Source organism: Vanessa cardui, chromosome 29 (genome assembly GCF_905220365.1).
Source record: "Vanessa cardui chromosome 29, ilVanCard2.1, whole genome shotgun sequence".
Taxonomy (NCBI): domain Eukaryota; kingdom Metazoa; phylum Arthropoda; class Insecta; order Lepidoptera; family Nymphalidae; genus Vanessa; species Vanessa cardui.
The window spans coordinates 1,806,983-1,833,076 of record NC_061151.1 but is presented as its reverse complement, the minus strand read 5'-3'; the positions used below and the strand labels follow the sequence as shown (position 1 = coordinate 1,833,076).

At 35.4% G+C, this 26,094-nt stretch overlaps 1 protein-coding gene across 1 annotated transcript in view; it reads right to left on the bottom strand.

Annotated features, from left to right (window-relative positions):
- LOC124541888 (copper-transporting ATPase 1) overlaps positions 1 to 26,094 on the bottom strand; it is a 77,239-nt gene that overhangs the window by 29,404 nt on the left and 21,741 nt on the right. Inside the window, exons 3-6 of the mRNA XM_047119800.1 lie at positions 5,232 to 5,349; positions 2,609 to 2,736; positions 1,921 to 2,051; positions 652 to 822 (exon numbers count right to left, since the gene is read on the bottom strand). Of these exons, the coding sequence (XP_046975756.1) occupies positions 652 to 822; positions 1,921 to 2,051; positions 2,609 to 2,736; positions 5,232 to 5,349 (548 nt within the window). The remainder of the gene's footprint in view (positions 1 to 651; positions 823 to 1,920; positions 2,052 to 2,608; positions 2,737 to 5,231; positions 5,350 to 26,094) is intronic.

The following is a 26,094-nucleotide window of genomic DNA, read 5'->3' as shown; positions in this document are numbered from 1 at the left end:
CAGAAGGGGATCATTAACTGGACCTTTTGCCTGTTAAGTAATTGCTTATTTTTATAACATGTTACTCAGCAGTTAGACCAATTAACCTCGTGGAAAACTCTTCCTGGATTCCCAACCGATATGACTTCGAAACCTTTAAAGAACCTCATTCCTTACAGGTCCATGAAGGTTGATGGTAGTCACTTTCCATCAGATAATCCTCCTAATAGTTTGCTTCTTATACAAAAAAAAAATCCGCCATATTTCCAAGTCTCCTCTTTAAAAACAATGTTTTGTCTCAGGAGTGGGAAGTTAATTGGTGATGCTGGTATTACTGTTATTGTTATATGTATGTATGTATGTTTGTCGAGATGGCCCAGTGATTAGAACGCGTTTATCTTAACCGATGACAGGCAAGCACCGCTGATTCATGTGCTTAATTTGTCTTTATAACTCATCTCGTGCTCAGTGGTGAAGGAAAACATCGTGAGGAAACCTGCATGTGACAAATTTCATAGAAATTCTGCCACACGTGTATTCCACCAACCCACATTGGAACAGCGTGGTGGAATATGTTCCAAAACTTCTCCTCAAAGGGAGAGGAGGGCTTTAGCCCAGCAGTGGGAATTTACAGGCTGTTGTTGTTGTATGTATGTTTGTAAAATAACGTACCTGTAACCTGTTCGTCGTTGACACTGAGTATGTTCACGTCAAACCCTAACGAGTATATAGCGTCTGATATCTGTTTGGGTGTTATCGAAGCCGGCGTGTATTTCACTAACGCTGTGTTGTCAGACAGACTGACAGTCGAGTGGATCACGCCTGGCATGTCTTTAAGGCTACCTGAAAATTAAATTTCATGTTGAAATGTTGAAAATAAAGCCTGACTTTAAATATATATAATCGTCCGTCTGTTTATATTAATACACGCTTGCTCCTTTTGGGTGTTGGTTGTCATTGTCATGTGCCAGGCAAAAAAGTAGCCTATGAGTTGGAGTTCAAGTTTGCTTATATCAAATTTCATCAAATTCGGTTCAGCTGTTTGGGCTTGAAAAAGCAACAGACAGACAGACAGAAATACTTTTAAATTTATAATATTAATATAGATTTATTTGGAGACGCTATTTCAATTGACCATGCCTTAACACGATAAGCGCTTGGGTGAGCAAGAACAGTTCTGGCAATCTTCTTTTCTCGGCTTACCTTTAACGATAGATCCATCAGACCGTTACTACCGTATGAAGGATATCCTACATGTATACATAATATATGTAGGATATCCTTCAAATAGCAGGAAATTCATAAACCCTAGCCATCCCACAGTGTATCTAATCCCATGATACAATCATGAAGATTCCAACTCAAGCAAGCACCATAATATTTCCATGTGCTTTTGTGTTTATAATTCAACACGTACTCGACAGAGAAGGAACATATCGTGAGGAAACTGTATGTGCTTTATCTAAAAGAAATGTTACTATATGTTTATCCACCAGAACACAATAGAACCGCGTAGTTGAATAAACTCCATCTTCTCCTCACAGAGAGGCCTTGGTCTAATGGGTAAATCCGTTATTTAATTATAAATATAATTGTTATTAACTAATTATATAACTTAGAGTTTCTTGTTGGGTTTTCTCGGTAGAATCTACTTTCCGTGCCGGTGGTAGCTTCACTTAAAATAGTTGTTAAATGACGATTCAAAAGCGATTTTAAGACAAGTTCTAGTGAGCAAGACATTCGTAGATAATGTCGAAATATCTTAATAATAATAAAAGCCTACTTGAATAAAATTTATTTTGATTTTTTGATATTTGGTTATGGTCACATTTTGAAGAGCACCAGATTATATTCTGATTTGATTTGATTTAAAGATCTAAGCATACATAGGGACAGCGGTATGCGAGTTTGCTTTACACCACGAATAGTTACATTACCAACCTTCTATGGTGTTCACACAGGACTGGCACGTCATCCCCACGACGGAGATCAGCACTGAGCTCTCGTTCGGCGGGTTTGAATTCGTCATATCTATCAGCAAGTCTGTCGGTATCTCGCGCGGGAGCAGATTCCTGGAAACAATACATGTTATCAATGTGATAAATCTGTATGGCTTTGTCCATCCATATCCTGGGTAGGTTTTTCCACTTATGGTAGCATGCGAAAGCGATCCCCGTGGCGCCTGTCGAAAAGAACGGATAGGGTATCGCTGGTTTGTTTGGTGGGCATTCCGGTGTACCGGGCACACTCTGCATCCAGGGCAATTGGAAAAACGCCTTACGTGTTTTTCCCACGTGGCCAAAAAAAGTTTTCTCCATCTGGTTGGTTTCACTTATAATATATCCATCATCTCGTTTGAAGGGTGAACGATTATAATTACAGGCACAAGGGACATAACGTTGTAACCCCAGGTTGGCGATATGAGGAATGGTCATCATATAACTAGCGAAAATAGACCTAACCTGCCCTTATCCCAATGACTTATTGTCAGCGCTGCATATCTTCATCCAAACATCTGACGTCATCTCACAAGTAACATTCTTTCTAACCATATCATCTCTCATACAAATATAATATCATAAAATACAATATTAACTGTTTTTGTTGCTCATTGTTACATGCCACTGACCTCGTTTCGTCGTCGTTGCTATCAACCGGCGCCTCGAACCCCATGTCCTCTATATGAGACCGGATCGCCTCCACAGAACACAGGCGAGGGTCATATCTGAAGTACCCTGCGTGTTCAGATAACTCCACCTGGAAACATTTATATTTTTTTATATTAATAAGAACGGCGGGAGAACAGTCAAACAGACCACTTGATCATCTTATAGGTGTCATATAAATATTGGAACTCCAAGACTTGGTAGGGCTTTGTGCAAGCCCGTCTGGGTAGGTACCACCCACTCATCTGTTATTCTACCGCCAAATAACAGTACTCAGTATTGTTGTGTTCCGTTCTGAAGGGTGAGTGAACCAGTGTAACTACAGGCACAAGGGACATAACATCTTAGTTCCCAAGGTTGGTGGCACATTGACGATGCAAGGAATAGTTAATATTTCTTACAGCGTCATTGTCTATGGGCGATAGTGACCACTTACCATCAGGTTGCCTATATGCAATATATATACATATATATAATATAAAAAAAGACATATTAACCGTTGTTTACCAATATAGTACTATGTCGTGATGTTTTTTTTGCGCCTGTAACATTACCTCGCCCTTGAAACCTTAATATAACAATGCTACGTACTGTTGTTTGGGGGTAGAAAATCATGAGTTGGTGATACCTTTATACCGGAATTTTATTAAAGAAATATCTCAAGAAAGATTTATTGATTTTGCGAAGTCGGAAACTTCATTGTAAATATATTATGTTATCAACAGACGTCATTATTATCATATTGTAAAATAAAACCCCTATGACCTAGTTAATAAAACACATGGTCGAAGGTCGTGGATTCGAGTATGTACAACAAGCTTAGCATTTTATATGTTAAATATGTATTTGTAATGCATTTCACGCTTAACAGTAAGGTCTGGAGAAGCATTGTGACGAAATCTTATAGAGGCTTGATATTTGTTCAGAGCTACCACAAATAATAAATATTGAACGACATCAAATATAGAACTCAGATCCCAGTGTTAGTAGCTAAAACACTTGTGTTATGGAAAATCAGAATTAACGACGGAACCACAAACGCCAGACCCGAGACAACATAGAAAACTAATAAACTTTTTCTACATCCACTCGGCCGGGAACCGAACCCATGACAACCGGTGTACACACTACTCGACTACGGAGGTCGTTAAATAATGTTTTAAATTTCGTTTTCAAGTTAAATAAAAAATAGCTGAGGTATCAGAATCGAGGAACACTTTTCATTTGTGATATTTTTAGTCTGCCTATATAACATCTGCTTACTTACTTACTTACTTAATTAACTTGGAGGAAGATATTGCAATGAACTACCGCCAAGGAATACTTAATATTGATGTTTTTCAGTTTCAAACGTACGTATAGTACGACACAAATTAGATGTAGCTTCGGAAAATGCAAAAAAATTAAAATAAAACCGATTACTGCCGATTTACACGACCAATAGATATAGCTCCCTATCGCGCCATTCAACGCTATTCGTCGCTATAGATTCTCGCGTCAGAGAAAGCAAGAGCATGCAAATCGACGCGTCAAATTGACGAATATATTAGGGCATATGATATTACAAGTTATTACGTTTGTGAAAAGATCACATTCACATGAGAAATAAATATTGATAATTTGGGATAGCGTACTCAATTCGGGTGCGATCGGTTTTACGAATTTTGCCGATGCGACATCTAAGTTGTGTCGTACTATACTTCAAACACAAGAGATACAATAACTCTGTTTCCAAGTTTGATGGCGTATGGGCAACGTAAGGATTTGTTTTTGTAAGGCGGTAAAACACATCTATGGCCTGTGGTTGTTACTTACCACTTCAATAAAAATATATTTTTTATAAAAGGAAGCTCACTAAAGCTCTTTTAAATGGTCATGTTAAACCACTGAAGAACTGGCAAGATACTGAGTAGTTACTTAATTACATATATTTAGTTTTAGTTTAACATTTACCCAGTGGTTAGAACGCGTGCATCTTAACCGATGATTTTGGGTTCAAACTCAGGCAAGCACCACTATATATATGTCTTTAATATGTGTTTATAATTCATCTCGTGCACGGCGGTGAAGGAAAACATCGTGAGGAAACCTGCATGTGTCTAATTTCATCGAAATTCTGCCACATGTGCATTCCACCAACCCGCATTGGAACAGCGTGGTGGTATATATTCCAAAGCCCTCTCCTTAATGGGATAGGAGGCCTTATCCCAGCAGTGGGAAATTTACAGGCTGTTCCTTTACTTACTTTACTATTTTATTTTTACTATTTGTCTAAATTTTTTGGTAAATCAAAGTTTAGATAAAGCTTAAACAAGTTACAAGTTACAATTTTTATTAATAACCGGTAACAAATTAAAGTAATTATCTATTGTTTCGCTTACAACATTTATTATCTTTAGGGAAAATGTAATAAATATTATTAATGAACACAGGACCAGTAATTTAATGCAAAAAATATACAATTATCTTGCAATTAATAAGCTTATGACGATTAATCATGAAAATATTGCCAAAACGTCTCGGTCTTTTGAGTAGACCGTTGGTCTTTTCAGTAGACCATCGATATTTCGACATAGATTCACTTACTTTGACGTGCTGGATGCCGGACAGTTCTCGTACGGATCCCTCGATGCTCCGTACGCAGGACTGACATGTCATGCCATTGATTGGCACCCGCACTGCCACCAGATCCGGTCCCGTTTCTCTGTAAGCAATAACAATTACAATCAATACTTGACCTCACTTCATCATAACGATTATGGTAAGAACTACACAGTTATGTGGCAATTAACTAATAATACAAGACTATATTACTAGATCAATTAGTTTATCATATAGATGTCCTGATATATATTGGCTTTTTAATTTGGTAAAGATTATTAACGTCCCCTGGCGAACATTGACTGCTTTAGCGGATTTTTTTTATCTGGCAGCGTAATTCCGAAATATACCCAGAAATGTATAAATAAATATTGGACAACATCACATACATCACTCTGATCCCAATTTAAGTAGCTAAAGCACTTGTGTTGGTGGAAAATCAGACATAACGACGGTACCAAATGTATTCGCCCTAACTTAGTTAAGTGGGATTTTTAACCACTAAAATTATGGCGATGGCAAATCGTCAAGGATCGGGAAGTCTGCTCGATCGAGTTGACATAACGCATGTTCGTTGCGAGCTGTTTATTAACCACCTCTCGTTAAATATTACTGTTTGATGGTAGAATATGTTAGAAGTGGGTGGTAAATATCCAGACAGATTTGCACAAAGAACTGTCTCTAACTTAATCTGATTTACAAGTAAGTATACCGGTGGTAGCTTCACTTAATACAGTAGTTAAATGACAATTCAAAAGGGCTTGAAAAAGCCTACTTGAATGAAGTATATTTTGAATTGATTTGATGTCATCTCACAAGTAATTTTATCATCATATCATCAACAACAACAACAACCTGTAAATTTGCCACTGCTGGGCTAAGGCCTCCTCTTCCTTTAAGGAAAAGGTTTGGAACATGTTCCATCACGGTGTTCCAATCCGGTTGGTGGAATACACATAAAGTATATTTTGAGTTTGATTTGATTAATGTGAAATAGCATAAAACTCCTGATTGGTCAACTAGCTTAACGTAACAATTACTTTTTATAGAGTTGTTGTTTGTATAAGTTGTTTTACGACTTCCTAAAATTGAAGTTGATTGTATATCAGCATTTCAAATAGATTTACTTCAAGATCAATTTTAAATGGTTTATTATATTAGCGTTTCTTATCTCAGTTTGTCCTCGGTCGAAGAATTAGACAAGAATATCTTATCATATCGGAGTAAAGAGTGAAAGCAAAACCACACCTTTATGACCTTTTTCAAATACATTCATGTCAAAACAAAGAGTTCGCATAGCTTTTCCTATCAAACGCAAGAGCCCTGGTCCTGTGATTAACACTAGGTATATTTCATGTGTTAGTTTGTTTGAAACGTGAATGGATAGAGTAAGGAACGAGTATATAAGAGGAAGTTTGAAAGTGACACCGATAGCCGAGAAGTTATGTGGAAGGCGGCTATCATGGTATGGGCATGTAATGCGGAGGATTGAGGAACATATTGTGAGGAAGGCCTTGAGCATGGATGTGGATGGATGTAGAGGTAGAGGACGACCAAGGAAACGATGGATGGACTGTGTGAAAGAGGATATGGTTAGAAAGAATGTTACTTGTGCGATGATGACCGACAGAGAAGTATGGATGGAGAAGAGATGTTGCGCCGAACCCAAATAATATTGGGATAAGGGCAGGACGATGATGATTAGTTTATGCATAATTGTTTCAGTCTGTTTGGGCCACGTCCTCCAAGGAGGACGAGAATCTCCAACTTCAGCGAGGATCTGCTGATATTTAACAAATATTTAACAATTTAAACTGCTAAAACCAACTTAAACCAACAAATGAAAAAGGCATCGGCAACTGTGACACCTTGAATGCAGTGTAATTAAAAAATAAATACTTATTAATATTACTCTTTATACAGACGTATTATAATTATTGTCAATGAGGAAATCTGTATCTGCTTATATGTCCCACAGCTAGGATAAAGTTAGAGACGCTTATCAGGACAAATACGGGGAGTTTAATGACTTTCCTGCCTGTTCTCTTTCGAATCTACTTTTAGAATCAATAGTAACTTTTCTTTTATGCAAACTATAACTTAACAATACAAACGTGCTTTTATGAGCCTACTTGAATAAGAAATTATTTGATTGTTCATTTACAATATTTATACCAAAAATTTTGTTTTTTTTTTCCTTAAACAGTGGAGACACATCAAGTGTAATGGACCAGTGGTATAGGGCCTTTGATGAGCACCAAGTATCCGTTATGCAGTTATTATTATATGTATAACAGAATTACTTGGTGGTAGGGCTTTGTGCAAGTCCGCCTGGGTAGGTACCACTCATCAGATTCTCTCATTATTGTGTTCCGGCTTGAAGGGTGAGTGGGTCAGTGTAACTACAAGCACAAGTTACATAGCACCTTAGTTCCCAATGTTGGTGGCGCATTGACGATGTAAGGAATAGTTAATATTTCTTACAGCGTCATTGTCTAGGGGTGATGGTGACCTCTTACCATCAGGTGGCCCATATGCTCCTCCGCCAAACTATTCCATAAAAAAGGACTTCCCCGCGTCTTCGCTCGCATTTTAAGGTTGTCATGTGTCAGGCATTCTTGGAGTTCAAGTTTGCTCCATGGCAAAGTTCGTCACATTCATCTATCAGTGGAAACCGCGATACTCGAACATACAGACAGGCGCGGTCGGGAGACTTCGTTTTATAATATGTGGTGATAGTGAAGTGATAGTGATAAGTTAGGCATATTATAAAGTATAATATTGATATAAAAGATATACAGATGATAAAAAGGCTGGAGCTAATACTTGTTGACTTTCAGAGAGGACGAATTATACAAATTTAAAATGTATTTCATTGACATTAATATAAATACAAAATTTATATTAGAATGTTGAAAAAGAGTAACTACAGAGTTATTTGCTCGTTCTTGTCGATTGAATTGAATCTACATTCCAAAACTACCATCAACTTTAACATTGAATATGAGAGCACAGTTCTTTAAAAGGACGATTTAAAAATGATTGTAAGAGCCTTTTTTTTCTCGCTGGAAAAACGCGTTACACGCTTCCCCCACGTGATGGAAGGGGGGGGGGGACTCCCCGGTTTCCTGGACGCCAAGTGCGCCCAGATCCATCGGGTTTACCCAGTAAAAAACCAGCGGTACCCTCTCCGTCTTTCGGCGGGCGCCACGGGATCGCTTACGTATGGTACCGTGACGCCCTGACGGTCCGCCCGCCTTTGCAGGCCTCTAACACCTAGGAGGGATTCCTGGGGTACTGAGATACCCCTGGTCCCTGCGGCGAATACTGAGGCGGGAGGAGAAGGTGCGCGTAGCGCCTTTTCCTCCTCCCGGTCGTCTTCGACGGAGCGGGTCTGCAGCGGAATCCTCTTCCCGCTCCCGCTCCGCGGCTTCCTTCTGCGACACGTTTTCGCAGAAGGAGCGCATGATTGTTAAAGCCTACACGCATCTATATTAATATTATAAATGTGAAAGTAACTTTGTCTATCTGCATGTCGCTCTTTCAGGACCAAATAACAACCCATGTGTTGAAATTCGGTACGAAATTTGAACTCCAATAAAGGACATAGACTTTTTTTTTGTCTGACACATGACAACCAACAACGTAAAACGCGACCGAAGCTGCGGACAACGACTAGTAAAGAATATATTGATTTCGAAATTTCAGCTCCGATGTCTAGTCTTAAGATATTATTTATCTGCGCAGGAGAGATTAGAATGCAAGCGAGCGATGCGCTTGCGCATACAAATAAACGCATACGCTATCTGTACCATCGTTCTGATAACGTGATGGGACGTTCCACGTTCGAGGGTTTTATTGTCAATAATATTTGATAAACTTTTGGTTTGGGGACATCAATCGATAAAAATATCGGCAAGTCTAGCAGTTTTATTAGTAATAAATATAACGAGCCGTACGTAGTGAGATGGCCCAGTGGTTAGAACACGTGGATCTTAATCGGTGATTGCGGGTTCAAACCCAGGCAAGCACCACTTAATATTCATGTGCTCAATATGTGTTTATAATTCATCTCGTGCTCGGCGGTGAAGGAAAACATCGTGAGGAAACCTGAATGTGTCTAATTTCATAGAAATTCTGCTACATGTGTATTCCACCAACTTGCATTGGAAGAGCGTGGTGGAATATTTTCCATACCTTTTCCTTGAAGAGTGAGGAGGCCTTAATCCAGTAGTGGAAAAATTAGAGACTGTTGTTGTTGTTAAATTGAGACACGTGCAGGTTTCCTCATGAAATTTTCCTTCAGATTGACTTATATACCCAATTTGAGCACGTGAATATTCAGTGGTGTCTGGGTTTGGTAATCATCGTTTACTGTATCACCCTACTCTCTAGTACCAATACAAAAAACTAAATGGAATCGAAAAAGACTAAAGCGCCATAATGAGTCTATTTGAAAATTGAATTTAAAACTTCAGTTCATAAATCTCAATTTCAATTATCATTCATACCAGTAGCCTTCAACTAGTTATGAACAGATTTATGTTCGGAGTTTCTGACCGATTTATTATTATTTCGATACAGTCTCTTCGAGTTGACAAGACGTTATATTTGAAACCGTGTCTGTGGATGTTCAAGAGATAAGACGTTATCAGCGTTTGAAGATATTTACTTTTAAGAAAAAAATGTATCACGGTCGTATCATTTCATGGACGGGTACTTATATTTAAAGGTATTTTTTTTATGTTATCGGTAGGCGGACGAGCATATGGGCCACCTGATGGTAAGTGGCCACCATCGCCCATAGGCAATGACGCTGTAAGAAATATTAACTATTCCTTACATCGTCAATGTGCCACCAACCTTGGGAACTAAGATGTTATATCCCTTGTGCCTGTAGTTACACTGGCTCACTCACCCTTCAAACTGGAACACAACAATACTGAGTACTTTTATTTGGAGGTAGAATAACTGATGAGTGAGTGGTACCTACCCAGACGGGCTTGCACAAAGCCCTACCACCAAGTAAAAAATTAAATAAATGTTAAAATATTTACTACACTAGCGACCTACTCCGGCTTCGTCCAGGTGCAATGCTGATAATAAATATACTAAATGAAAGTCATACAACGTTCAAAGTTTTTTAGTTATTAGACAATAAAAGCCGCTATATCTTATTCAATGACTCTAGAAACTAAATTATATATGTTTCTTTACTATATTCTGCGTGTATTATACGTATAGACTTTCCATTTGAATCAATCTATTTATTAAAAAAACCGCATCAAAATCAACTGAAAAAGAGTAACTACGGAGTTTCTTGCCGGCTATTTACGGTAGAATCTACATCCTTAGGTAGCTTCACTTAATATAGTCGTTAAATAACGATTCAAAAGTGCTTGAAAAAGCCTACTTGCATTGGCCAATTGCACTTATCTATTATATAATCTGCCACAAAACAAACTGTTTTCTTTCATTAGTTTTTTAAATCATTATCAATCTTAGTTAGATTTAGTAAAAGCAAGGTTACTACAAGTAAGACCGACCTTGGGAAGTGGAACAATCACACGGTGTACGTAGAACATGATTAAGAGCCGTATAATGGCCATGTACCTTAAAAATGTTTCTTAATTTGAACCATTTTTCTATAATGGATTAGACCATGTAGTGGGAAGTGGTCAACGCCCATAGACATGTGCATTATCTATAACAATATTATAAACTAACTGTGCCTGTGACCTTGTACGCGTTTGAATTTAACAAAAATAAATATTATTGGAGCCTAAGTTGCTCCTTATTACATCAGTTATCTGTCAGTTAAAGTCTCATCAAAATCGTACCAGCCGTTCCAGAGATTGTAAAAAATAATATTTCGGTATATATACCGTGTATACATAATTACATACATATGCATTGAGAAAAAGTTGAGTATTTTAATATAACAAAAAGACACCCATTTTATTATATGTATAGATAGATGTGAAAGTAACTCAGTCTGTCTCTTTGTATATCGCTCTTACACTATCAAATCTCTGAACCGAATTTATGAAATTGAGTATGAAGCAAACTTCTAAATAGTAAGGCATATTAACAAACTCAGAAATCAAATCAAAATAAACTTTATTCAAGTGGGCTTTTACAAGCACTTTTGAATCGTCATTTTACAATTAAGTGAAGCTACAATCGGAAAGTAGATTCTACTGAGAAGAACCGGCAAGAAACTCAGTAGTCTCTTTTTTAACATTTAAAAAATACAAAGACATGTTAGTTAAATACAATTATTTAAATTATTATATCCTGCTTGGAAGTCAATAGGTATTATAATTAATCAGTCATAGGAACTAAGGTTTTATAAATATAAATATATACTAAATATTGGACAACATCACGTACATTACTTTGATCCCAATATAAGTAGCTAAAGCACTTGTGTTATGGAAAATCAGTAGTACAAACACCCAGACCCAAGACAACATAGAAAACTAATGAAAATGAAAAATGAAAAAATAGTTATTAACAAAAAACAACATTATACAATGAAATGTCCGGTGGTACCCACACTAGGTGTTCCTGTGTCGTGGGTACCTAATGATCTTTTTCTTTATCGAACACGCGACCTCGGAGTGGCGTACCCATGAAAATCGGTATTCACACTACTCGACCACAGAGGTCGTCGAACATGGCGTTATCAAATATTTATTTAATAATACTAATAAAATTAGTATAGTAAAAGTAAAGTAAAGTGACAGCCTGTAAATTACCCACAGCTAACCTCTTCCATTAAGGAGAGGGTTTGGAACATATTACGCTGTTCCAATTCGGGTAGATTGAATTCACATGTGGCAGAATTTCGATGAAATTAGACACATGCAGGTTTCCTCACGATGTTTTCCTTCACCGCTGAGCACGAGATGAATTATAAACAGAAATTAAGCACAATTATAGTGGTGCTTGCCTGGGTTTGAACCCGCAATCATCGGTTAAGATGCACGCGTTCTAACCACTGGGTCATCTCAGCTCAAAAATTATCTCATATCATAATCAATACTTACATTAAAAATAATTAGGAGACCCCGTTTGAAATCACTGATTTTAAATATACAAAACTACTTTATACTATAAAGTATATATAACAATATGCTTGCTTTATATCTTAATAACATATAAAACATTATGAGTTACATCGTAACTAATGCTCCGCTGTACGAACGGTGTGCAAATTTTCAAACTATACAGCGTTTGAAGCGATATGTATAACTTACCGAGCTATACGTTTACAGCGCTACAGTGCTTTATTATTCGTCACAGTAGTGTCGTGTGTATTGAAATGTATATATTTTACGATAAACAAGAACATACATATACAATTGGGTATATGATTAATTAAATCGTTTACAGTATATCTGAGGTCTATAGATCCGTGGTTAAAACGATCGGTTCGAATATCGAAGTACAGAATTCATACTAACTCAAGAGGTGGTTCAAATGTTTAACAACATCACAGTGGCGGATTTACCAATAAGCTAAGTAGGCTGGAACCTAGGGCGGCAAATTTAGCCCAATGTTTTTTTTATCTTACAGTAAAAAAAAAAAACTTATTACTATATGTATACACATTACTTCCGTAATCCGTATATTCGTCCTTACATAGCAGATTACAAAAATAATCTAGTAACTGACAGAAATATCACCTAGTTCATCATCATACTAGTATTAATTTAAATAATTGTGTTAACTAACATGACTTTGTATTTATTAAATGTTGAAAAAGTGTAACTACTGAGTCTCTCGCCGGTTCTTCTCGGTAGAATCTACTTTCCGAACCGGTGGTAGCTTCACTTAATTGTTAAATTGTAAAAGTGCTTGTAAAAGCCCACTTGAATAAAGTTTATTTTGATTTTGATTTTATCCGGAAAAAGCCGATATAATGAGGACGATAGTACACTTATCGTAAAGTTGCAATTTCAAAATAAATGTAATTAAAATGGTTATGAACTAAACTAGCATATTAGATTACAAAAGACAGTATGGTCGGCAGAAATTGAATAGCCTACTAGCGGCAAACTTGTAAAACCGACACTATAACGCCAGGAATTCACGGTAGTATGCGTAAGAGTGGATACCGCTGGTTTTTTACTGGGAACTCCAGCTCCAGTGGTGTAGGCACACCACCGGCGAGCCTCACATACCCCACAACCTGTGAGAAAAACGCTTCATGCGTTTAACCAGCTTAAAAAAAGAAGTGGTTTGGCCACGTTACCTCAGTCGAAGATTACGGCTTCAGATCCAAACAATATTTTTTAACACAAAGTAATACTATTGATAATACCATTAAGATTATAATACATCGTGATGAACAACAACAAATATACGAGATCGTGTTCTGTGGTAAGCTTTAGGCAAGCCGGGCTGGGAGGCAAGGCAATCTTGTCGAAACTCGTGTCAAATATAAGAATTTAGTATTTAAGATTTTTCATGGTGGTAGGGCTTTGTGCAAGCGCGACTGGGTAGGTACCACCCAGTCATCAGTTATTCTACCGCCAAATAACAGTACTCAGTATTGTTGTGTTCCGGTTTGAAGGGTGAGTGAGCCAGTGTAACTACAGGCACAAGGGACATAACATCTTAGCTCCCAAGGTTGGTAGCACATTGACGATGTAAGGAATAGTTAATATTTCTTACAGCGTCATTGTCTATGGGTGATGGTGACCACTTACCATAAGGTGGCCCATATGCTCGTCCGACAACCTATACCATAAAAAAATAAGAAAGTAGTATGTTACGTGTTAAATAAAGGCTATTATTATTATATCGTGAACAAACCTTTATTCATCGTCTATACATATAATAAAATTGGAGTGTCTGTTTGTAATATTAAAATAGCCCTTTATTACTCAATGCATATGTACATATGTATACACGGTAGGTACATATACCAAAATAACAAGTTTTTTAATTTTTGTCGGTCCGTCTGTTTGTTCCGGCTAATCTCTGGAACGGCTGGACTGATTTTGATGGGACTTTGTCTGACAGATAACTGATATAATAAGGAGTAACTTAGGCTACAATATTTTTGTTAAATTCAAACGCGTACAAGGTCACGGGCACAGCTTGTTAATGAAACAAGAACGGGAAATACCTTATGACATAGGATATCGGACGTCGAGATATGTTACAAAAAAACCCAATAAACCATATGAGATAAAAGTCTGACTTTAGAGAGTGTTGAGTTAAACATAGAGCTATCTCTTTCTAGCACCGCTGATTGGACAATCGATAAAAGAGGCTCGCATTTTTCACCAGTTCACCGTTAAACGTTATTTGTAAAAATTCAAATATATTTTAAAGTGCATTAAGGTAATATTTTTATACAATATGCATCATAACATACTATAAGATAGAGTCTCTTCCCGCTGTCTGTACCTATGTATGCTTACGTCTTTAAAATCACGCAACAGATTTTGATGCGGTTTTAATAGATAGATTGGTTCAAGAGAAATGTTTGTAATCTAGTATCTCATATAGTTTACAATGTAAGCGTAGAACAATATGCACTTTTAATCTACATTTTTTTTAATATTCTTTTGTACGTTTTTGTATGTTATTAATTTTGTGTTGCTTTCTTATTTTTTTGTTTGTTTTATATGTATAACTTTAAAAATTAACAGTTTCCTTAATATATTGTCCATATACTATATACAAAAACATTACTCTTGTATCTATTAAAAAAGGCGAAATGAAAGAAAATTATTTTTTTCTGTGCTCGCGACCTTATACGCGTTTGAATAAAAATCATTGTAGCCTAAGTTACTCCTTATTGTATCAGTCATCTGCCAGCGAAAGTCCCGTCAAAATCGGTCCAGCCGTTCCAGAGATTATACATAGTTAATCAACGATGATAATGATACATTAATCTTAGTTGGTGATGGAGCTGTGGAAAAATTTAATAATTGAAGTGTTCTAAGAAAAGGGACATAGCATCTTAGTTCCCAAGGTTGTTGGCGCATTGACGATGTAATGAATAGTTAATATTTCTTACAGCGTCATTGTCTATGGGTGATGGTGACCACTTACCATCAGGTGGCCCATATGCTCGTTAGACAAACTATTCCATAAATAAAAGAAAAGGCGACAACTACACGCGATATTAGTATATATATACAACTAACAGTTATTCGTTGCTAACAATAATTACTACATAGTATGAAACATAGTCGTTTACTTGTAGGTATATCCCTATGTATGCTTAGATCAATAAAATTACGCAACGGATTTTGATGCGTTTTTTTTAACAGATAGAGTAATACGCGACGAAGGTTTTTGTATATAATATAAAATCAATTTTAGAAGTTTCTAATGTGATGTCGTAAATAAACAAATTCTGTAGAATATTTAGTATCAGTATTTTACCCCTGCGAAGCCGGAGTTAGAAAAGAACATTTTGATTATGATTTCAATAGCCAAACGAAATTGCAAAGCCTTCACGACTAATAAAATAATAATTAATAATAAATAAATATTGGACAACATCACATACACTACTCTGATCCCAAATAAGTAGCTAAAGCATTTCGGTTATGGAAGATCAGAAGCAACGACGGCACCACAAATACCCAGACCCGAGACAACATAGAAAACTAATGAATTTTCTACATCGACTCGGCCGGGAATCGAATCCGAGACCTCGGAGTGGCGTACCCATGAAAACTGGTGTATACACTACTCGAACACGGAGGTCGTCAGTGAAACAATATTGTTTGTATTTATTCAACACCAAATGCAACAATTATGACAGCAGCCATTTTAAATATATACATATTAATATGATGACCCTTTTCAATTGACCTTTGGAGTGAAAGCCACGCAAACGATACTTTAATATGTTCATAATATTATAAGTGCTACAGTAACTCTTTCGCGGGGAAATCTCCGAATTTAATGAAATCTTAATTAATATTAATATTATTTCAGCCCGTCTGGGTAGGTACCACCCACTCACCAGTTATTCTACCGCCAAATAGCAGTACTCAGTATTGTTGTGTTCCGGTTTGAAGGGTGAGTGAGCCAGTGTAACTACAGGCACAAGGGACGTAACATCTTAGTTCCCAAGGTTGGTGGGACATTGACGATGTGAGGAATAGTTAATATTTCTTACAGCGTCATTGTCTATGGGTGATGGAGACCACTTACCCTCAGGTGGCCCATATAGGTCCGCCAACCTATACCATAAAAAAAAAAATTATACATGTCAAAGTAACTCTGTCTGTCTGTCGGTCTGAATTTGATGTGAATCAAACCTGAACCAAGAAAGGACATAGGCTACTTTTTGTCTAATACATGACAGACAACCAACCCATCGAAACGCGGGCGAAACCTCGAGCTACAAATATTTACGTATAAAGGCGGTTTGTGGTTGACAAAGAAGGACACATATTACCTTTTTTAAATCCATCAATTACAACGACCAATCCGTCAAACGAGTAATCCTTAATTTTAAATTATTCTAATTTATAACAATAAAAATCAATAACACTATAACAGAAAAGAAATAACTACAAACAGAATTAAAGGGTACTGAACTATACTCTATTTAAATACGCATATATATAATACTAGCGACCCGGCCCGGCTTCGCACGGTTGCAATACTGATACAAAATATACTACAGAATTTGTTTATTTGCGACATCACATTGCAAACTTCTAAAATTATCAGGGTTTATTTACTATATTGTTCATGTATAATATACACTATGTAAGTATATATATGTCTATCAAAAAACAATACTATATACTTTAAGATACATGTTTTTTACAAACTAACTTTTATAGGATAATATACTGGGGCGCAATCAAGGGGCTCGTGCCCTCATGCCCTTGGCTAACACCGGCTCCAAATATAGCAATAATTATAACTACAGTATATAATCGTAGATCGACTTTTAAGTAGTCTAATATTTTTCATTTCATTTTACTTACGAGGACTCTAAAAATGTATGTTGAATACGCAATTATTTTTATTACATTTTAGTGCATATTTTTCTTTGAAGTCTTATTTCTTTTTGTTAAAATTTTTATTTATTTATTAACTATAACTATGGAAATAACATTTCCCTCGCTAGAGAGCTCCGATAATAACCGCGTCCGATTGCTACTAAATTCAAAGTGCTACGAAAATTAGCCAATATGGTAAAAAAGAAATGCCAAATTTTTTTTATTGTCGGTCATAACTAACAGATAGACACATACCATCGCGGACTATTGTAGACATTTTCGAGGTGTACAATTCTGTAGAACATTATTTTGATCTATCTCATAGTATTTAGCCAGCGTTTGCAATATATGCGTAAAAAATGTGTCTTTTTACGACATCACATTAGAAACCACTGCAGAGGCATTCTCTTTAAATCACTCACTCACTCATGCTATGCAGTGATAACAAATAGGTACAATATACACAGTTTTCACTCCATAGGAAATACAAACCGCTTTGTCCGTGCGTTTTAAAACTGTAATATCTTCGAAAATATTCATTTAAATAACATGCAGTAAAAGGCCGTATTGATCTATATTGAATGCACAATTTATTTAATGTACCTAATTGGATAAGGATTAATGCTATATTGCTTAAAATCGCTTCGAAAATAAGCCATTTTTTTTCTTAAAAATAAAAGATAAAAAAAAATGTTTATTGTGGGTTATCTTTAAGAGATAGACATATAAAATCGCGGACTTTTTTGTAGACATTTTTGAAGTGTACAATTCTGTAGTACATTATTTTGATCTATCTAGTAGGGTTTAGCCAGCGTTTAAATGAAAGCGCAAAAAAATTAAAAAATTTACGACATTACATGAGAAACTGTTGAATTATCAGTGTTACTTAACTATATTGTCTATGTATTATATATAAAAACCAATCACTCTATCTATTAAAAAAAAACCGCATTAAAATCCGTTGCGTAGTTTAAAAGATTAAAGGGTACAAAGGGACATAGGGACAGAAAAAGTGACTTTGTTTTATACTATGTAAAGAAGATACCGGAAAATATAATCAATTTAGCATTTTCAAAATTTAAAAAGATTATTAAGAAAATAATAAATAAATCGTATTATTCATTAAAAGAGTACTTTTTCGAAAGAAACGACTGGTTAGTTAGGCTCGGGTTCCATCATAGGACCCTAATTACTATAAATAACAGCATTGTAAATCTGTTTATTTGAAAAGAGCAAATATGCGAGTTTGCTGCTGCTTTCCGAAATGGTGGTAGTATTTAATTGTTGATGATTCAAAAACGCTTCATTGTTAAGTTTAACTGATTTGATTTGATTTTAAATATTTGTTTTTATTAGTTACCGTAAAAATAAATTAAAATTAAAAACACTCACCAAAGAGATTCCATAAATTTTCAAAAAATGGTACCTACATAGAGATAAAGAAAAAATAATCTATCACACTTGACAGCTAAACGACCAATGGCGAACGTGCGCGCGAAAATCTAAACATGGCTGCGTTATATTAACTCGTATAGTATTTAAACATAACAGATAAAGATAATAGCTGTTTATATTAAATATTATAAGCAATTGAGAACCATGGTACTATTGTTTAGTAATTTACGCGATTATAATACATAATAGTTTTATAAGGCATCCTGAGAATGACAATGGCAGCTTAATTTTTTTTTTAATTGCATTATGTTTTTCGGCAAGAGTCTTAATCTATTCATCCTTGTTGCTAAATTCCATCTATTTTATTTAGCTTAGTAATAAGTTAACCTTGTGATGGCTATTACAGAGGAAAAATTGGTTATCAATTAGAGTTTTTTTTTTTTTAATTAATATTGGATAGCATGCATGTGGTATTACTCTGATCCCAATTACTTACATTGGATTAAATAAACAAATTCTGTAGGATATTTAGTATCAGTATTGTACCCGTGTAAAGCCGGGGTTAGAAAAGAATATTTTGATTATGATTTCAATAGCCAAACGAGATTGCAAAGCCTTTACGACAAATAAAGTAATAATAAATAAACATTGGACAACATCACATACATTACTCTGATCCCAATGTAAGTAGCTAAAACATTTGTGTTATGGAAAATCCGAGGAAACGAAGGTACCACAAACACCCAGACCCAAGACAACATAGAAAACTAATGTATTTTCTACATCGACTCAGCCGGTGTACACACTACTAGACCACGGAGTTCGTCAAGAGATTTACAGAGAAATTAAAAAAAAATTATGCTATTGTGTTACATGGAATATTTAATCTAAAACAAGTTAGTAACCGAAACCTACTAAGTAACTATGAACGGGGTATTCATCAATCCATAGTATAAAACAGAGTCGCTTACCACTGTCTATCCCTATGTACACTTAGATGTTTAATTACGAAGCGGATTCTGATACGATTTTTTTAATACATGAGAGTGATTCCAGAAGAAGTATTTTCAACCGACTTCCAAAAGGAGGAGGTTATCAATTCGTCTGTATTTTTTTTTTTTTTTTTATGTTTGTTACCTCATAACTTTTCACTGGGTGGACCGATTTTGATAATTTTTTTTTTGTTTGAAAGGTAGTGCTTCCCGTGGGGTCCCATTTTTTTTTTATTTTTTTCCGATGATGGTATCCATATGAAAACGACATAAGTCTTAAATTTGCATTATGTATATGCACGACAAATAGTTGAATAACTGAAAATCACGTTAACCAATTTTGATAATTCTTTTTTTCTTATAAAATATACTCTTCAAGGGTAAATTGGTGAAAGTTTGGTAAGGTTCTGAGCACAGGATCCATGACACAGTAACGGAACGGAAGGGAACGGAACAATTCTGAGGAGCACGTTAGCGATACTCAGTCGAATCTTTTATTTATAGGTTATTTGGATATTTGAGTCACCTTCCGTAATGTGGTTATGTTTATGTAATTATCATAGTCGAATATCATAATCAACTAGCTACCCACCCCGGCTTTGCACGGTTGCAATACTGATACTAAATTTACTACAGAATTTGTTTATTTACATCACATCGCTAACTTCTAAAATTATCAGCGTTTCTTTACTATATTGTTCATGTATTATATACACAAAGCTTCCCCTTGAATCACACTATCTTTTAAAAAAAACCGCATCAAAATCCGTTGCGTAAATTTAAAGATATAGGGACAGAGAAAGCGACTTTGTTTTTTACTATGTAGTGATGGAACTCCTATACGGCTCGCAGTTAGGGTGCGATATGGGACAGAATTTCTTACTATCTTTAATCAAATTTTGTGTATGTGATGTGATGTCATATGATGTACGAAATATAGTTGGTCTTTTTCACAGTTTTTTTGCTGAGTTCGATTACAGCTCTTTCGAGGGATCCTTGTAGTTTACGCCGCGTGACGTATTAAATCCGCATTTTCGAAAGTCTATTTTTGCTTTATTCGCAAGTTTCCTTTGAAATTGTCCTCGAAGTAGTTTCTGACTCATATAAACGGAACGCTTAATCTATCCATATTAAAAAAAATTAGTTAGTCAACATCAGCTTCACTTAAAATCAAAAAATAAATAAAAATTTTAACAAAAAGAAAAACCGACTTCAAACAAAACACTATTTTAAAACAAATGAATATGCACGAAAAAGTAATAAAAATAATTGCGTATTCAACATATTTTTTCAGAGTCTTCCTAAGTTAAATGAAATGAAAAATATTAGACTACTTAAAAGTCGATTAACGATTATATCATGTAGTTATAATTATTGTTATATTTGGAGTCGGTGACAGCCAATAAAACCCTACATAACCCTACGTATATCTATCAAAAAACAATACGAGAGTACTTTAACAAATATGTTTTTTACAAATTACCTTTTACACAATAATATACTGGATCAATCAAGGGGCTCGTATCGCTTCTTTCTTTTGATTGTTGGGGCAAGGGCACCGTGGCTGACACCGGCTCCAAATATAACAATAATTATAACTACATGATATAATCGTTAATCGACTTTTAAGTAGTCTAATATTTTTCATTTCATTTAACTTAGGAAGACTCTAAAAAATATGTTGAATACGCAATTATTTTTGTTACTTTTTCGTGCATATTCATTTGTTTTAAAATAGTGTTTTGTTTGAAGTCGGTTTTTCTTTTTGTTAAAATTTTTATTTATTTTTTTTTATGTTTGTTACCTCATAACTTTTTACTGGGTGGACCGATTTTGATAATTTTTTTTTTGTTTGAAAGGTAGTGCTTCCCGTGGGGTCCCATTTTAATTTTATTTTTTTCCGATGATGGTATCCGTATGAAAACGACATAAGTCTTAAATTTGCATTATGTATGTGCGCGACAAATAGCTGAATAACTGAAAATCACGTTAACCAATTTTGATGATTCTTTTTTTATTATAAAGGATATACTTTAAGGGTAGTTTGGTGAAATCACCGTGACACCGGCTCCAATTATAACAATAATTATAACTACATTATATAATCGTAAATCGACTTTTAAGTAGTCTAATATTTTTCATTTCATTTTACCTAGGAGGACTCTCAAAAATATGTTAAATATGCTATTATTTTCATTAATTTTTAGGACATTTTTATTTGTTTTAAAATAATGTTTTGTTTGAAGTCGGTTTTTCTTTTTGTTAAAATTTTATTTTGTATATAATCTATGGACCACATAGTAGACAAACACTGATAATTTTAGAAGTTTCTAATATGATGTCGTAAATAAACAATTTTTTAGTATATTTAGTACTAGCTGTGCCCACGACCTTATACGCGTTTGAATTTAACAAAAAAATAAATAAGTTACTCCTTATTATATTAGTTATCTGCCAACGAAAGTCCCGTCAAAATCGGTACAACCGTCCCAGAGATTAGCAGGACCAAACAGACAGTCTGACAAAAATTGTAAAAAATGTTATTTTGGTATATGTAGTGTATACATACATATGCATTTAATTAAAAGCGGTTATTTTCAACCGACTTCAAAAAGGAGGAGGTTATCAATTCGTCTGTATTTTTTTTTTTTTTTTTTATGTTTGTTACCTTATAGATAGATATAGTATAGGGTTGGCAGACACCGGCTCCAAATATAACAATAACTATAACTACGTTTTACAATTATTGTTATTACTTTTTAGTGCATTTCAATTTGTTTTAAAATACTGTTTTGTTTGAAGTCGGTTTTTCTTTTTGTTAAAATTTTATAATATTACAAACAGACACTACAATTTTATTATATATATGTATAGATCAGCATTGCACCCACGCGAAGTCGAACGGGTAGCTAGTATTATATAAATCAACAAATACCATAAAATACTTGTATCACGGAACCAATCATTTCTTGGTGGTAGGGCTTTGTGCAAGCCCGTCTGGGTAGGTACCACCCACTCATCAGTTATTCTACCGCCAAATAACAGTACTCAGTATTGTTGTGTTCCGGTTTGAAGGGTGAGTGAGCCAGTGTAACTACAGGCACAAGGGACATAACATCTTAGTTCCCAAGGTTGGTGGCACATTGACGATGTAAGGTAATATATCTTACAGTGTCATTGTCTATGCGGGATGGTGACCACTTTCCATCAAGTGGCCCATATGCTCGTCCGCCAACCTATAACATAATCCAAATGTACTACAATTAGGGCATAAATTTACTTAAAACGCCAAACTTTACCGTAACCGTGAACCGTAAACTGTTTTCAAAACAAAAACGCCGTGTTTATCTCACGTGCTCTCATAAAATCGTCGGCGGAAATGGATATCGGCAGGCTTTATCGCTTTCCGCACAGGATTAAAACCTGTTTAAAATTCGATTGTTCCCAATAAACGTAAACTCGTTACAATAGCGGCGGGTCAATGACCCAACTATCTGCGGTAGATCTAAATGTGCAATGTGCTTACAAGAACATCCTGTAAATTTCCCACTGCTGGGCTAAGGCCTCTCTTTAAGGAAAAGGATGTTCTACCACGCTGTTCCAATGCGGGTTGGTGGAAGCAATATGCTTAACCCTTTATAATATATTAGTTCTTCAATAAGTCAATTAATGGGGTGCAGGTGTTAAGACCTTCAGCAGTTAAAGATTTGGGTGTTAATTGTAGGACTCAAATAGCATTTCGCACTCTATCTACATATAATAAAATTGGAGTGTCTGTTTGTAATTTTAACGTAATCGCTTTTTACTAAATGCATATTAGGTATAAAAGTAAAGTAACAACCTGTCAGTTTCCCACTGCTGGGCTAAGGCCTCCTCATACCAATACCAAAGTAACATTTTTTACAATTGTAGTCTTTTTATTCCGGCTAATCTATGGAACGGCTGGACCGATTCTTACGGTACTTTCACTGGCATATAGATGTAATAAGGAGTAACCTAGGCTATAACTATAACTTTTTGGTTAATTCAAACGCACTTAATGTCTAGTATTATGATATATGTGCAGTTTTGAATACTAAATGTATAAATAAATAAACAAATGTAGGTATCATGTTAGCTGTAGTTAAAACATTAATGAACAAATACATCTACCGAGAAGCGAGGTAAGAGTTTTAGTATTTACTGAGAAACGAATTATTTTTTTGTTTTTCGATACCAGACATCTACCAAGCAGATTTCTTCCAAGAAGGTTTAATCCATGTTTTTTTTTGTTTTGATTACCTGTACTTGGAAAGTCATCACAACATCGTATACTTTACTTTACTTTATTAGTGTCTGCGAAATTTTATTTAACTTAAATCCATATTTTCGAAGATATTATAGTTTCAAAACGAAGGGACATAGCGGTTTGTATCTAACGAATGAAAAACTGTGAACGTTGTAAGATCATTTAGTATCACAAGTTAGAGGCGAGATGGCCCAGTGGTTAGAACGCTTGCATCTTAACCGATGATTGCGGGTTCAAACCCATTTGTGTTTAAAATGCATCTCGTGCTCGGCGGTGTAGAAAAACATCGTGAGAAAACCTACATGTCTAATTTTATAGAAATTCTGCCACATGTGTATTCCACCAACCCGCATTGGAGCAGCGTGGATATGTTCCAAGCCTTCTCAAAAGGGAGAGGAGGCGTTAGACAAGCAGTGAGAAATTTACAGGCTTCTCTTGAAGCCGGGGCGAGTCGCTAGTATATATATATTTAAAAGACAGTCATTATCGTCTCAGACAATTAAATGAAATCCATTACACATACATGCGCGCCCCACATCGTTAAGGCCGTAATCGCAATTGTTTTTATTCAGGGTGAAGCTGACAATACACGTACGCTCAGAGGTCTTACCGAAACAATAAAACACTCTTTAATGTACAACTGTCGGCCGTAACTATGTTCGTTTAACGGGTTGGTAATCATATGTTAGGTATAACAAAATTATGTGTCAAAATCTAATGTTTTTACTCGAAGTTCAAACTTGTTTCACGGAAAATTTCATCAAATTTAGATTCCGTTTTTAGCTCGAAATTGTAGCAGACTTACATATAGACATATAGTTCCTTTGAATTTATAATTCAGGAGTCAGGAGTCAGGCATCAGCTCCTTATTAGACTTTTTGACGCTTCGACATACATATTGTTATAATTTTGAAACAATCTCTTCCAGACCCTGTCAGTTTTATTCTCCTGGGTGCCTTGAAACGAGGCGTGAAGGGGCATCTTGTTTGCGTTTGGACTCCATTTCCACTTGCCTTCAGGTGGAGTGGAGTCATATGCCTACCCGGATAATATATACATATATATAAAAAAAAAAAAAAACATAAGAGGAAACTTCAAATTTCTCTATATAAAACAAAGTCCCTTCATGGCATCTGTTTGTCTATATGAACGCGATTAGCCCAAAAACTAACATATAGTTCCAAATTGCCAAATACCAATTCTCAGTATTGTTGTATTCCGGTTTGAATGGTGCGTGAGCCAGTGTAACAGGCAAAGGGAGATAACATCTTAGATCCCAAGGTTGGTGGCGCATTGACGATGTAAGGAATAGTTAATATTACTTACAGCGTCATTGTCTATGAGTGATGGTGGCCGATATGCTCGTCGGCCAACCTATACCATACAAAAAAGAAAATACATTTCACTTAAACAAATTAATTTCGATCGTACCTAATTGATAACGTATTTAAAAGTTTATTGTAATTAGTATAAAGATAGTAATTAGACCCGGTTACATAATTAAACACATGTCGATTCATTATCAGGTGTATCAACAAATTAATTGATAACATTTTTGCAACCAATGATAACACACATCATATAAGTACTACAGGCTACGCACGGGTGCAATACTGATACTAAATATAACAAAATTTGCTTATTTACGACATCACATTACACACTTCTAAAATTATCAGTGTTTCTTTATTATATACAAAAACGTTCCCTTTGAATCAATCTATATATTAAAATAAAACTACATCGAAATCGGTTGCATAATTTTAAAGATCTATGCATACATAGAGACACAGCGGGAAGCAACTTTGTTTTATATTATGTAACTAGCTGTGCTCACGACCTTGTACGCCTTTGAAAGTATCAAAAAAATTATATTATGTAGCCTAAGTTATTCCCTATTATATCAGTTATCTGCCAGTCAAAGTCCCGTCAAAATCGGTCCAGCCGTTCCAGAGATTAGCCAGAACAAAATGACAGACAAATTGTAAAAATGTAAATTGTTATTTTTGTATATATACCGTGTATACATACATATGCATTGAGTAAAAAAGGGCTATTTTAATATTACAAACAGACACTCCAATATTATTATATGTATAGATTATATGATTCTTAATACGTGAGCTTTATTTATCAAACGGCAAAGTTAACTTTACGCTTTAATCGACCAGAGCACATTA